Genomic DNA, 13,572 nt, shown 5'->3' with positions numbered 1-13,572 from the left:
ATGTACTGTATCAGCTACATGTAACTCCATATATAGCAATAATTAGGTAGCCCTAAATATATATTCTTAACCTGTTTTTTGGAAGTCATTTCTTTTGGAAGTCTATGTCTCTCAGATTTGATTGGTTGTTTCGACAATCAATATTTCACATCAACCACTTGATATTAGGATTGTGCATGATCACTGATTAAATAGGGGGTTAACAGTTATGAAGCTACGGATGACCCCATGGTTGACTGTGGACTTTAAATTCTATTTATGCCTTCAAAAGTTAACTATAGACCTTATTTTAAGGATATGTGTTTTTTTTTTGCATTACACACGCATACTTGTCAAAATCCTAGTAAAATTGAGATATTTAAGTCACTCCCCCAGGACCACCCAAAACTAGACGGGAACACTTTATGCAGAGTTTGAGCAACCTTTTAGGTTATGGCCTAGTGTACCAGGATTGTTTTAAAAAATGTGGGACTGTTGGCTACTATACACATGTAGGCAACCTTCATGATAATGGAAAATACTCAGCTATAGAATGCTTGAATGATGGTGGCTATAACGATGATCACACAACGAGTCAAAAAGGACTTCCCAAAGACCAGCAAATTGGCTAAATTGTCATACACAAGATATCCGCTATGAGGGATGGACGAGATGACTTGCAGTCAGCTGATTAACTTCGCTATAATTCAGTCTTCGAAATCAAACTTCTGGATTACTTTGGTGTTTCCCTAAATTGGCCTAGTAGGGTTTTCAGAAGAATATAAAGTATCTGGAGACAAAATGCAGCCTCCAGTTCATTTTATAGGGTGATATCAATAGAGCATTTCTATTTGTGAGTATATTGAAGTGGTTTAAATTTCACATCCAACACGTCACTTACACAGCTTTCTGTCCACTGTCTTCACAAATACACACACCACAATGGACCAGACCAAGGCACAGGAAGTCCATAAAAGGTAGACCCAAAGTTAGCCAATTTAGGCTATTCCACAGCCGTGAGCTCATATTTTCTTTAGCCTGAAGGAGAATATGGAGAGCTGCTGTGATAGTTATAGTCAGGGCAGACCTTCTGCACTAGTCTATAATCTGTTGTGTAAAATGAGACATAAACACAAACAATCTTGAATGGGTGAGAGCATGTCCATGAGACCTTGCTACGAGTTTGCTGTTGGTGGCAGGTCTTTGACGGATCGTGAGGACATAAGCCTGTCTTAATTGCTTTGTCTACTTTTTCAAATTCCACTCTGCAATTGAAGATTTTTGATTCTTTAGCTTCTGCATACATCTGCTGCTCCAAGTCAAAGTCAAGGACTTTGGATGGTGGGACAAGACTAACAGAAACATTCCCCTGTCCTGTAGAGTTGTGAAGAAAGTAGACACTGAAGGACCCATTTCCATGATCCACTACTTTTCCTGTGATCAGAAGGTTGAGCTTTACTGTCTTGATATTGGAATAGAAGTCCCCCCAACCAAAGACTTTCTTGGCTCTTCCTGTTGACCTTAATACAGACTGACGTCGAATCCTAGCTGTAATAGGGGGTTCTGGATTATGACCCAGCTCCGAAAGACTGTTCAGAACATCCCAAAATTCAGGAGAGTTAGAGAGAAGTTGAAGGACGGTAGAGTTAAATGGGCTTGAGCTGCGAGACCGAGATGGAGAAGTTGATCGTCTCCTAGGGACTCGAGGTCTTGAATTGGACTTTGTATCTGACTGATCTTCATCATCTGGGTCACTGGAGGAGTCTTCTTGGCCGCAGATCACCTAAAGATGAAAAAGAACAAGACAATGACCTCTATCAGGAGAAATGACCTGAAATTGTGTCTAATCAAAGTAAGAGTATTCTTTTCCCTCACCCGTTGTTTCTTCTACAATGTCTTCTACTTTTTTTAATCTCTCTCCACTCCTTTCCTTTATTGATAGGCTCTCACCTGCAATCCCCAGCAGTAACAGATGCTACAGCTGATAATTAGTGATACCGAGTACTAATCAGTGTAACCAGTTTAATGAGAGCTGAGTAATGTGCATCCACCTGACCTACACCCCCTGGGTATCACAATGTCAAAGAGATACTTGAAAAAAAAGAGACCACTATACAACTCACAGACGTTCTGTGGTAACTGCAGATGAGCTTTTAGCTATCGAGGGCACAGACTCTCAACCTCAGCCTATTACACAGCTAGCACATCACTTGCAGCATGACATATGACGGCCAGTAGCAGATGTACACAATACATGTTGGACAATATAAAAGTGTATCACAGATAGCTACAATTTACAATATTCGTGACCCAAGAGTATGTATTAAATGACCTTGGTGTAAAGGACTTCCTAAAGCGGCTTCTTAAAGTGGTTCATTTTTTAATACTTATGGCCATACTTGCAGAAATAATTTACAACTGGTTCTTTAGATATATGGGACTACAGGGCCTATTCATCATTACTTTTGTGTCTTTATCTAGTTTTTTGTTTGCTCTATATTCATTTTTGATTTGTGCCTTTTTTTAAATCACTTTTTTTATGTGTTCATCTATTTTATTTTTTAGTTCGTCACTGAGGGTGGCGTTTTGGGTTTCCAGATGTTTTCGCCTGATTTATCGTTAGACACTTTTTGAAAAGTCGCAAAAATTTTGCGCAAGTGTACCCCAATTTCCCCTAGAGCAATTTTCAGTAGTTTTTTTTTTTGGTGCTATTTTTGTGACATTTTGTGAAAAGTGCAACTTTTTACACTAAAGAGGCGCAAGACAGATTAAAGACAAAAATAATGACTATGTTCGACTTTTGCACAATACTCACGGACCACATGCACCGTTTTGATGAATTTGGTGAAAAAAAATCAGAGGATACCAATAGTTGCACACTGGGGCCTGAAGGGGCCCTATAACAAGGGGGCCTTATAACAAGATGTCAGTACTATACATGGCAGGTGGTGGACCCATTTACAGATTTTCCATTGTGAGTTAGACCTAGATAATCTTTTATTTCTCTGGAGAAAACATTACATTTTCTTCCCTGGCCCAAGGCAGAGAATCTTGTTGGCACCCACTGGAACTCCAGGCACTTACACCATCAGTCAATCTAGCTAAGCCCTTGCCTATAGTAAGTGCTATGTTTCTATTGCCATAAAATCAGCAGCACCCCCTCTCTCAGACATGGTACCTGATTAGTTCCTCCACACCCAATTAATATTAAAACCGTTTTAAACAGGACAGCTATATGAGTTTTTTACAGAACCTGCAACCAAATGTCTGAGACATATGTTGTTATACATGTTAGTTAAAAAAATGTATCGAACATTCAGTAAAAATAAAATCTAAATTGTAAGGCATTTAATTCTACACATTTTTATCTATTTGGGGACTCCATGAAAATATTACTACTGCCAGGAGTTATACAATAGGGTGGCATGTAAACAATAAATTGTCAGCTCTGTAGGCAAGACAGGCTGCATGGCTGCCAAATTATATCCATGGGGTGAAATGGTTAATTTTTTTAACAAAAGGGGGGATAACCATGGTGACAGATACATGGGGGCAGCTGGTAAATGAGCTAAGTCCATAGGGAGTTGTGTTGACTGAGAGCAACACACAAGATACACAAGAGTGAATCTTGATACAAAATTGCACAGGGACACAGACCCTTTAAGATCACATAGAATATACCAGCCTGGTAAATCCTACCAGATGGTAATAATACAATACAATAGTCCTCCTGCAATGATGACAGTGACAAGAGTAAACCGCCTGGCATACACTAATACATGCTCACAAAATAATACAGATGTATAACCGAGCCTATGAATGCATAATGTAACAGATACATGAATGAGATCAGCCCAACACATGATCGTAAAACATAAATTCTAATATGCAATTAATTGCTACATCAAAATAGGCTCAGAACTGCAGATCAATGGTGAAAAGCTGAAAATATAAAATAATGAGGCTCGTGCTGCCTCCTGATGGCAGTGGATAATTAGTGACAATAGAAAAATTGCCAGATATTGGATTGCATAATCTCACAAGACAATAGCGCCTTGGAAAGTTTAATGAAAGCATCAAATGTTTTCCTGGGTTTGGGGCTATTTTAGTAATTTTCACTATGGCAAATGCAATAGAGATTAACAAACTATCACCTCTAATGACTCCTATTGACAAATGGCCATTGACAAGTTCTGAGGTATGGCAATGTATGGAAACATGCCATGTGAAGTGTATCACAGTGTACATTACAATCTAGACTAGGATGATCCTTAAACCCTTCACAAACGAAAAATTATACAAAATCATGATGGACGTCAAGGAAAAAAAGAAGTCACAGCTACAAAATGGCAGTTACCGGGGAAGGTAGCATCTGCTAAATGAGCCCACAAACCCATGGAGACCTACAAATTTTTTTCACAGCCACACAATAACATGATTACATGGGAAAGTCAGCTTTCTATGAGCTTGTCCTGTGCATTGGAGATCTGTCTTAAGACTGTCTGGACTGGTTCAGCCTAAGGTCAAACAAAATTAGGGAGAAACCTTGAAAGCACCTTAAAATTGGTTCCGTCAATTCAATATTAGAAACCACATTATTCTCAAAGCATGTCCTGATATCCTACAATCAATAGGTCACTTGATATAGAAAGCCACAACCTGTATCTCTGTGTCTCCAGGGTGATCACCTGAAATCAATAGGTCATAGTATGGTAGAACTTCCCAAAATTGTCTTCATCATCTAGACTAGAGGGTTGACCCAACCTACACATATTGATGGACACACTCATAAAATAGATAGCTGGTCTAAATTGTAAATACTCCTCTTATTAGCCCAACTGGATTCCCATTGGCAAAAGTATTTTACCCTAGAGGCCAGGTCAATATGGATGGGTCATTTGAAGGCCCAGTGATATTGATAGATATTTACCAGATCTAAACTACATTCATATCTGAAAATTCGAGCTAATTTGTCCAATGAGGAGTAATTCATAATGAATCACATTTCTCAATGGTTTCTAGCCCTACATGATACTAAGCATTTGACCTTTCTGTAATCTTACCAGGTCAAGACATGCACTAATTAATTAGTGAGGGTGGTCACTCTATGATCCACCTTCTCAAGTGATTTTATATGAAAATGACCCACAAATCATAATTCTTGTTGAAACTAATATCATTTTTGGAATGTCTCTGGGTTGGTAAATGATCTTCTGCCCATTTTAACCTATATGGTAGACTAATAGGATATTTTTGAATTTCTATAAATGATCAATCTAATCAAGTCCATACTTTTATTACTTCATATGTGATTGACGTGTCAAACCTGTTGACATTAGGTCTCTACGGTTTTGTATGAAGCTATCACTTACCATGAAAAGACGGCTGCAAACCTCTTCTACACAAGATTCTTTAACCCTTTAAACATATCCACACACTGCCCCTTTAACCTGTCAGAACCATGACCATGGTTGTGGACCTTGGCTTCTACTCAGACTGACCCATAGACCCCTTATAAACATGCTTCAGTCATACATTGGATTTAAGTCAAGGTCCTACACTCACTATGAGACTATCCATATATCTCATTCATAGCACTGGCATTTTACCTATTAACATACCCCAGCTTGGTCTGTAGACCTTTTCTTCTTCACCAGAATGACCGTTTAGCCCAATAAACATCTCCGATCATATAGAAGATCCCCATAGAAAAGAACAAAGGACCCCGGTTCCATGCTACAATGATAATTTAACCCATGAAATATCTGATACATGATACTGTGTCTTTAATTGATCAAAAAATGTCCTGATTTGTAAACCACCACTCCTACACCAGACCTTGTCATTACATCTATCTGACTATACATAGAATTAACCCCTGAGCAGCACATCCAGTTGATTACAGCGATATTACAAAGACCCTTTATCTCATCAATCACGTCCTTGTATTGTGGAATATTATCCAGCCTGTTTAACCTACTAAACAAGCTCTAGTCTGAAGCTCTATCTGTTCATCTACGAGACGGCGGACTCTTTAACCCTTAAAGCAATTTTCTCACTTCAGACCCCTCTTGATCTCTCCGACACATCCTGCCTTCCAGAATCCTACAAGAAAATCTATCCCAATATTACATTTTTTACTATCCGGAACGTCCATCGTTGTTAACACATTGCATACACGTCCAATCTCACATTTCCCACACGCCCCCTATATACTATCATATGCACATATACTATCATATTACATGACTTTATCAGCAACAGGTAGACAGGAAATGTGTAACATAAGCCGTCCTGCTGATGGTCCCCCTCATCATTATTATCCAATCTGACCTTATAGCCATACTGGTAGGGACATAACGGCAGATCAGCAGGTGTGATCACATACATATGGTAAGGAGCGGGGGTACAAGACAGGGCACATAGGAGGGTAGAAGACACACCACATGTATGGGGTGGCACAGGCACAGACGTTCGCCTTGGTGTACTACTTACCAGATAGATGCTGCCTTGAACCAGGAATATAAAACAGCATTGTGTGAGCTGCATTTTGCTCAGCGGCTGAGTCTTGAGGCGTACACTCACCTGCGTTCAGCATCCATGTGTATCCTGTGAATGCACAGCTAGAGATACACACAGCTTGGATGCTCCCTGACCACCTCACTTCTTCTACTCCCTTGCCTTGCACTTCTCTAGTCTCCCCCTCCCCTACATAGGTGGCTGCACTCTTTTCGCCTCCACTTCTTCAATCTCTTTGACCATCACCTTGGATCTCTCTACTCTTTTTCTCACCTCTCTCCTGCTCTTAGCACTTGCTCTGTCTCTGCTGCCTCCTTCCACCTGCTGGCTGCTCTCCTTGCCTGACTGTCACACACCTTTCTCTTCTTCTCCAGCTCTCTCATTGGTTCATCCCTTCTCTGCTGGTCCCCTCTCTTTCTCAATCATCACTCTCCTGCCAGGTCTAAAGCTCTCTCTCTTCTTCAGGGTCTGTCACCCGCTCTTGACTTTCCCTCCCTCTTTCCTTGTGTCTTTCTCTCTCTCTATCTGACCTTCTATCTCCCTCCCTCTTTTTCTCCTCCCCTCAGACACTCTCCTACTGTCTGTCTGTCTCTCATTTTTCGTACATCCCTCTATACCAGCTTCCCTCTCTGTAGCCCACCTCTATATCTTTCCATATAGTGCCCACCCCTTCTCTTATATTTTCTGAACATTCACCTACTACCTCACTCACCATCCCTCCAACCTTCTTCTATTTTATAAATGCAGTCTACTATTTTACCACCCACAGAGGTACACAGAGTCTCTCTTACCCAAGGGTGGCATCCTACAATTAGATCTACCCTAATACATTTATATAATCCCCTTATAACAAGTGAAAGTGAACAGTATATTACTCATTTTTACAAACAGCTGCCAGGTTACCAGTCCTGCATGCCCACCTCTTCCCCATCCTCGCCCCTGTCGAACACTTTCCTGCTCTGTCTCTCTCCTGATTATCCATGTCTCTCTCTCCGCCGTCTCTCCTGCATTCAGTGGGTCAATATGCCAGGTTAGAGACAAGGCTTTTCCAATTAAATTGATGTTTAGACAGACATTTTCATTCTATGCGTGTTAGTGCCAGGGAATAGAGGGGGGCACCGGCCGCTACTGCGAGCTCCACGTTCATTTGTAATTTACAGTGAACAAACTGTGTAGGGTGACAGGAAAAAGAGAGAATAAAGAGAAGTTATAGTGTGGCTTCAGGAAAATGTATGGGAAATTGTACAAAGTGAGTGTATATGAGGAATGTTATACAAAGATTATATGGAGTAATAGGAGGAGATATAGAGAGGTTATATGGAGTAATAGGAAGAGATATAGGGAGGTTATATGGAATAATAGGAGGAGATATAGGGAGGTTATATGGAATGATAGGAGGAGATATAGGGGAGGTTATATGGAGTAATAGGAGGAGATATAGGGAGGTTATATGGAGTAATAGGAGGAGATATAGGGAGGTTATATGGAGTAATAGGAGAAGATATAGGGAGGTTATATGGAGTAATAGGAGGAGATATAGGGAGGTTATATGGAGTAATAGGAGAAGATATAGGAGGTTATATGGAGTAATAGGAGGAGATATAGGGAGGTTATATGGAGTAATAGGAGGAGATATAGGGAGGTTATATGGAATGATAGGAGGAGATATAGGGAGGATATATGGAGTAATAGGAGGAGATATAGGGAGGTTATATGGAGTAATAGGAGGAGATATAGGGAGGTTATATGGAATGATAGGAGGAGATATAGGGGAGGTTATATGGAGTAATAGGAGGAGATATAGGGAGGTTATATGAAGTAATAGGAGGAGATATAGGAGAGGTTATATGGAGTAATAGGAGGAGATATAGGGAGGTTATATGGAGTAATAGGAGAAGATATAGGAGGTTATATGGAGTAATAGGAGGAGATATAGGGAGGTTATATGGAGTAATAGGAGGAGATATAGGGGAGATTATATGGAGTAATAGGAGGAGATATAGGGAGGTTATATGAAGTAATAGGAGGAGATATAGGGAGGTTATATGGAGTAATAGGAGGAGATATAGGGAGGTTATATGGCGTAATAGGAGGAGATATAGGGAGGTTATATGGAGTAATAGGAGGAGATATAGGAGAGGTTATATGGAGTAATAGGAGGAGATATAGGGGAGGTTATATGGAGTAATAGGAGGAGATATAGGGAGGTTATATGGAGTAATAGGAGAAGATATAGGGAGGTTATATGGAGTAATAGGAGGAGATATAGGGAGGATATATGAAGTAATAGGAGGAGATATAGGAGAGGTTATATGGAGTAATAGGAGGAGATATAGGGAGGTTATATGGAGTAATAGGAGAAGATATAGGAGGTTATATGGAGTAATAGGAGGAGATATAGGGAGGTTATATGGAGTAATAGGAGGAGATATAGGGAGGTTAAATGGAGTAATAGGAGGAGATATAGGGGAGGTTATATGGAGTAATAGGAGGAGATATAGGGAGGTTATATGGAGTAATAGGAGGAGATATAGGGAGGTTAAATGGAGTAATAGGAGGAGATATAGGGGAGGTTATATGGAGTAATAGGAGGAGATATAGGGAGGTTATATGGAGTAATAGGAGGAGATATAGGGAGGTTATATGAAGTAATAGGAGGAGATATAGGAGAGGTTATATGGAGTAATAGGAGGAGATATAGGGAGGTTATATGGAGTAATAGGAGAAGATATAGGAGGTTATATGGAGTAATAGGAGGAGATATAGGGAGGTTATATTGAGTAATAGGAGGAGATATAGGGAGGTTATATGGAGTAATAGGAGAAGATATAGGAGGTTATATGGAGTAATAGGAGGAGATATAGGGAGGTTATATGTTCTAATAGGAGGAGATATAGGGAGGTTATATGGAGTAATATGAGGAGATATAGGGAGGTTATATGGCGTAATAGGAGGAGATATAGGGAGGTTATATGGAGTAATAGGAGGAGATATAGGAGAGGTTATATGGAGTAATAGGAGGAGATATAGGGAGGTTATATGGAGTAATAGGAGGAGATATAGGGAGGTTATATGGAGTAATAGGAGAAGATATAGGGAGGTTATATGGAGTAATAGGAGGAGATATAGGGGAGATTATATGGAGTAATAGGAGGAGATATAAGGGAGATTATATGGAGTAATAGGAGGAGATATAGGGAGGTTATATGGAGTAATAGGAGGTGATATAGGGAGGTTATATGGAGTAATAGGAGGAGATATAGGGAGGTTATATGGAGTAATAGGAGGAGATATAGCGGAGGTTATATGGTGTAATAGGAGGAGATATAGGGAGGTTATATGGAGTAATAGGAGGAGATATAGGGAGGTTATATAGAGTAATAGGGGGAGATATAGCGGAGGTTATATGGTGTAATAGGAGGAGATATAGGGAGGTTATATGGAGTAATAGGAGGAGATATAGGGAGGTTATATGGAGTAATAGGAGGAGATATAGCGGAGGTTATATGGTGTAATAGGAGGAGATATAGGGAGGTTATATGGAGTAATAGGAGGAGATATAGGGAGGTTATATAGGAGTAATAGGGGGAGATATAGGGAGGTTATATAGAGTAATAGGGGGAGATATAGCGGAGGTTATATGGAGTAATAGGAGGAGATATAGGGAGGTTAAATGGAGTAATAGGAGGAGATATAGGGGAGGTTATATGGAGTAATAGGGAGGAGATATAGGGAGGTTATATGAGTAATAGGAGGAGATATAGGGAGGTTATATTGAAGTAATAGGAGGAGATATAGGAGAGTTATTATGGAGTAATAGGAGGAGATATAGGGAGGTTATATGGAGTAATAGGAGAAGATATAGGAGGTTATATGGAGTAATAGGAGGAGATATAGGGAGGTTATATTGAGTAATAGGAGGAGATATAGGGAGGTTATATGGAGTAATAGGAGAGATAAGTAGGTTATATGGAGTAATAGGAGGAGATATAGGGAGGTATATGTTCTAATAGGAGGAGATATAGGGAGGTTATATGGAGTAATAGGAGGAGATATAGGGAGGTTATATGGCGTAATAGGAGGAGATATAGGGAGGTTATATGGAGTAATAGGAGGAGATATAGGAGAGGTTATATGGAGTAATAGGAGGAGATATAGGGAGGTTATATGGTGTATATGGAGAGTATAGGGAGGTTATATGGAGTAATAGGAGAAGATATAGGAGGTTGTATGGAGTAATAGGATGAGATATAGGGGAGATTATATGGAGTAATAGGAGGAGATATAGGGAGGTTATATGGAGTAATAGGAGGAGATATAGGAGAGGTTATATGGAGTAATGGGAGGAGATATAGGGAGGTTATATGGATTATAGAGGAGATATAGGGAGGTTATATGGAGTAATAGTCTGAGATGTGGGAGGTTATATGGAGTAATAGGAGGAGATATAGGGAGATTATATGGAGTTAATAGGAGGAGATATAGGGGAGGTTATATGGAGTAATAGGAGGAGATATAGGGAGGTTATATGGAGTAATAGGAGAAGATATAGGGAGGTTATATGGAGTAATAGGAGGTGATTTAGGGAGATTATATGGAGTAATAGGAGGAGATATAGGGAGGTTATATGGAGTAATAGGAGGAGATATAGGGAGGTTATTTGGAGTAAATGGGTGGAGATTTAGGGAGGTTATATGGAGTAATAGGAGATATAAGGAGGTTATATGGAGTAATAGGAGGAGATAGGTTATAGGAGTTTAGGAGGTAGGATATAGGAGGTTATTTGGAGTAATAGGAGGGAGAATTAAGAGATTATATGGAGTAATAGGTGGAGGTATATGGAGGTTATATGGAGTAATAGGAGGTGATAGAGGAGGTTATTATGGAGTAATAGGAGGAGTATAGGGAGGTTATATGGAGTAATAGGAGGAGATATAGCGGAGGTTATATGGTGTAATAGGAGGAGATATAGGGAGGTTATATGGAGTAATTGGAGGAGAATAGTGGGAGGTTATATGGAGTATTAGGGGGGGATATAGGGAGGTTATATAGAGTAATAGGGGAGATATAGCGAGGTTATATGGAGTAATAGGAGGAGATATAGGGAGGTTATTTATGGAGTAATAGGAGGAGATATAGGGAGGTTATATGGAGTATAGGAGGAGATATAGGGAGGTTATATGGAGTAATAGGAGAAGATATAGGAGGTTATATGGAGTAATAGGAGGAGATATAGGGAGGTTATATGGAGTACTAGGAGGAGATATAGGGAGGATTATATGGAATGATAGGAGGAGATATAGGGAGGATATATGGAGTAATAGGAGGAGAAATAGGGAGGTTATATGGAGTATTAGGAGGAGATATAGGAAGGTTATATGGAATGATAGGAGGAGATATAGGGGAGGTTATATGGAGTAATAGGAGAGATATAGGGAGGTTATATGAAGTAATAGGAGGAGATATAGGAGAGGTTATATGGAGTAATAGGAGGAGATATAGGGAGGCTTATATGGAGTAATAGGAGAAGATATAGGAGGTTATATGGAGTAATAGGAGGAGATATAGGGAGGTTATTGGAGTAATAGGAGGAGATATAGGGAGGTTATTGGAGTAATAGGAGAAGATATAGGAGGTTATATGGAGTAATTGGAGGAGATATAGGGAGGTTATATGGAGTAATAGGAGGAGATATAGGGAGATTATATGGAGTAATAGGAGGATATAGGGAGGTTATATGAATAAATAGGAGGAGATATAGGAGGTTATATGGAGTAATAGGAGGAGATTATGGGAGGTTATATGGCGTAATAGGAGGAGATATAGGGAGGTTATATGGAGTACTAGGAGGAGATATAGGGAGGTTATATGGAGTAATAGGAGGAGATATAGGGGAGGGTTATGTGTAGTAATAGGAGGAGATATAGGGAGGATATTTGGAGTAATAGGAGAAGATATAGGGAGGTTATATGGAGTAATGGAGGATAATAGGGGAGATTATATGGAGTAATAGGCAGAAAAATAAGGGAGATTATATGGAGTAATAGGAGAGATATAGGGAGGTTATATGGAGTAATAGGAGGTGTTATAGGGGGTTATATGGAGTAATAGGAGGAGATATAGGGAGGTTATATGGAGTAATAGGAGGAGATATAGCGGAGGTTATATGGTGTAATAGGAGGAGATATAGGGAGGTTATATGGAGTAATAGGAGGAGATTTAGGGAGGTTATATAGAGTAATAGGGGAGATATAGCGGAGGTTATATGGTGTAATAGGAGGAGATATAGGGAGGTTATATGGAGTAATAGGAGGAGATATAGGGAGGTTATATGGAGAAATAGGAGGAGATATAGCGGAGGTTATATGGTGTAATAGGAGGAGATATAGGGAGGTTATATGGAGTAATAGAGGAGATATAGGGAGGTTATATAGAGTAATAGGGGGAGATATAGGGAGGTTATATAGAGTAATAGGGGGAGATATAGCGGAGGTTATATGGAGTAATAGGAGGAGATATAGGGAGGTTATATGGAGTAATAGGAGGAGATATAGGGAGGTTATATGGAGTAATAGGAGGAGATATAGGGAGGTTATATGGAGTAATAGGAGGAGATATAGGGAGGTTATATGGATAATAGGAGGAGATATAGGAGAGGTTATATGGAAGAGATATAGGAGGTTATATGGAGTAATAGGAGAGATATAGGGAGGTTATAGGGAGTAATAGGAGGAGATATAGGGAGGTTATATTGAGTAATAGGAGGAGATATAGGGAGGTTATATGGAGTAATAGGAGAAGATATAGGAGGTTATATGGAGTAATAGGAGGAGATATAGGGAGGTTATATGTTCTAATAGGAGGAGATATAGGGAGGTTATATGGAGTAATAGGAGGAGATATAGGGAGGTTATATGGCGTAATAGGAGGAGATATAGGGAGGTTATATGGAGTAATAGGAGGAGATATAGGAGAGGTTATATGGAGTGAATAGGAGGAGATATAGGGAGGTTTTATGGAGTAATAGGAGGAGATATAGGGAGGTTATATGGAGAAATAGGAGAAGATATAGGG

The 13,572-nt window shown here is 39.6% G+C and overlaps 1 protein-coding gene across 1 annotated transcript; it reads right to left on the bottom strand.

The window, feature by feature from the left end:
- Nucleotides 1-361: 361 nt before the first annotated feature.
- Nucleotides 362-7,158, bottom strand: NXPH3 (neurexophilin 3). Its single transcript, XM_073683222.1, has 2 exons — nt 6,475-7,158; nt 362-1,762 (listed from the first exon to the last, which is right to left on the bottom strand). Exons 1-2 carry the CDS (start codon nt 6,526-6,528, stop codon nt 1,013-1,015), a joined length of 804 nt encoding a protein of 267 aa, XP_073539323.1. The 5' UTR covers nt 6,529-7,158; the 3' UTR covers nt 362-1,012.
- Nucleotides 7,159-13,572: the final 6,414 nt, after the last annotated feature.

This window comes from Phyllobates terribilis, unplaced genomic scaffold, assembly GCF_046119375.1.
Source record: "Phyllobates terribilis strain yellow unplaced genomic scaffold, ASM4611937v1 Scaffold_5__5_contigs__length_657084704, whole genome shotgun sequence".
NCBI lineage: Eukaryota > Metazoa > Chordata > Amphibia > Anura > Dendrobatidae > Phyllobates > Phyllobates terribilis.
Note: the sequence above shows the minus strand (reverse complement) of the source record. Positions and strands in the feature narration are given on the sequence as shown.

Coding starts and splice junctions, on each gene's coding strand:
- NXPH3 (XM_073683222.1), bottom strand. CDS start 6,528: ATGCAGCTCACACAATGCTGTTTTATATTCCTGGTTCAAGGCAGCATC. Junction 1,763..6,474: donor TTCAAGGCAGCATCTATCTG/GTAAGTAGTACA, acceptor TTTCATCTTTAG/GTGATCTGCGGCCAAGAAGA.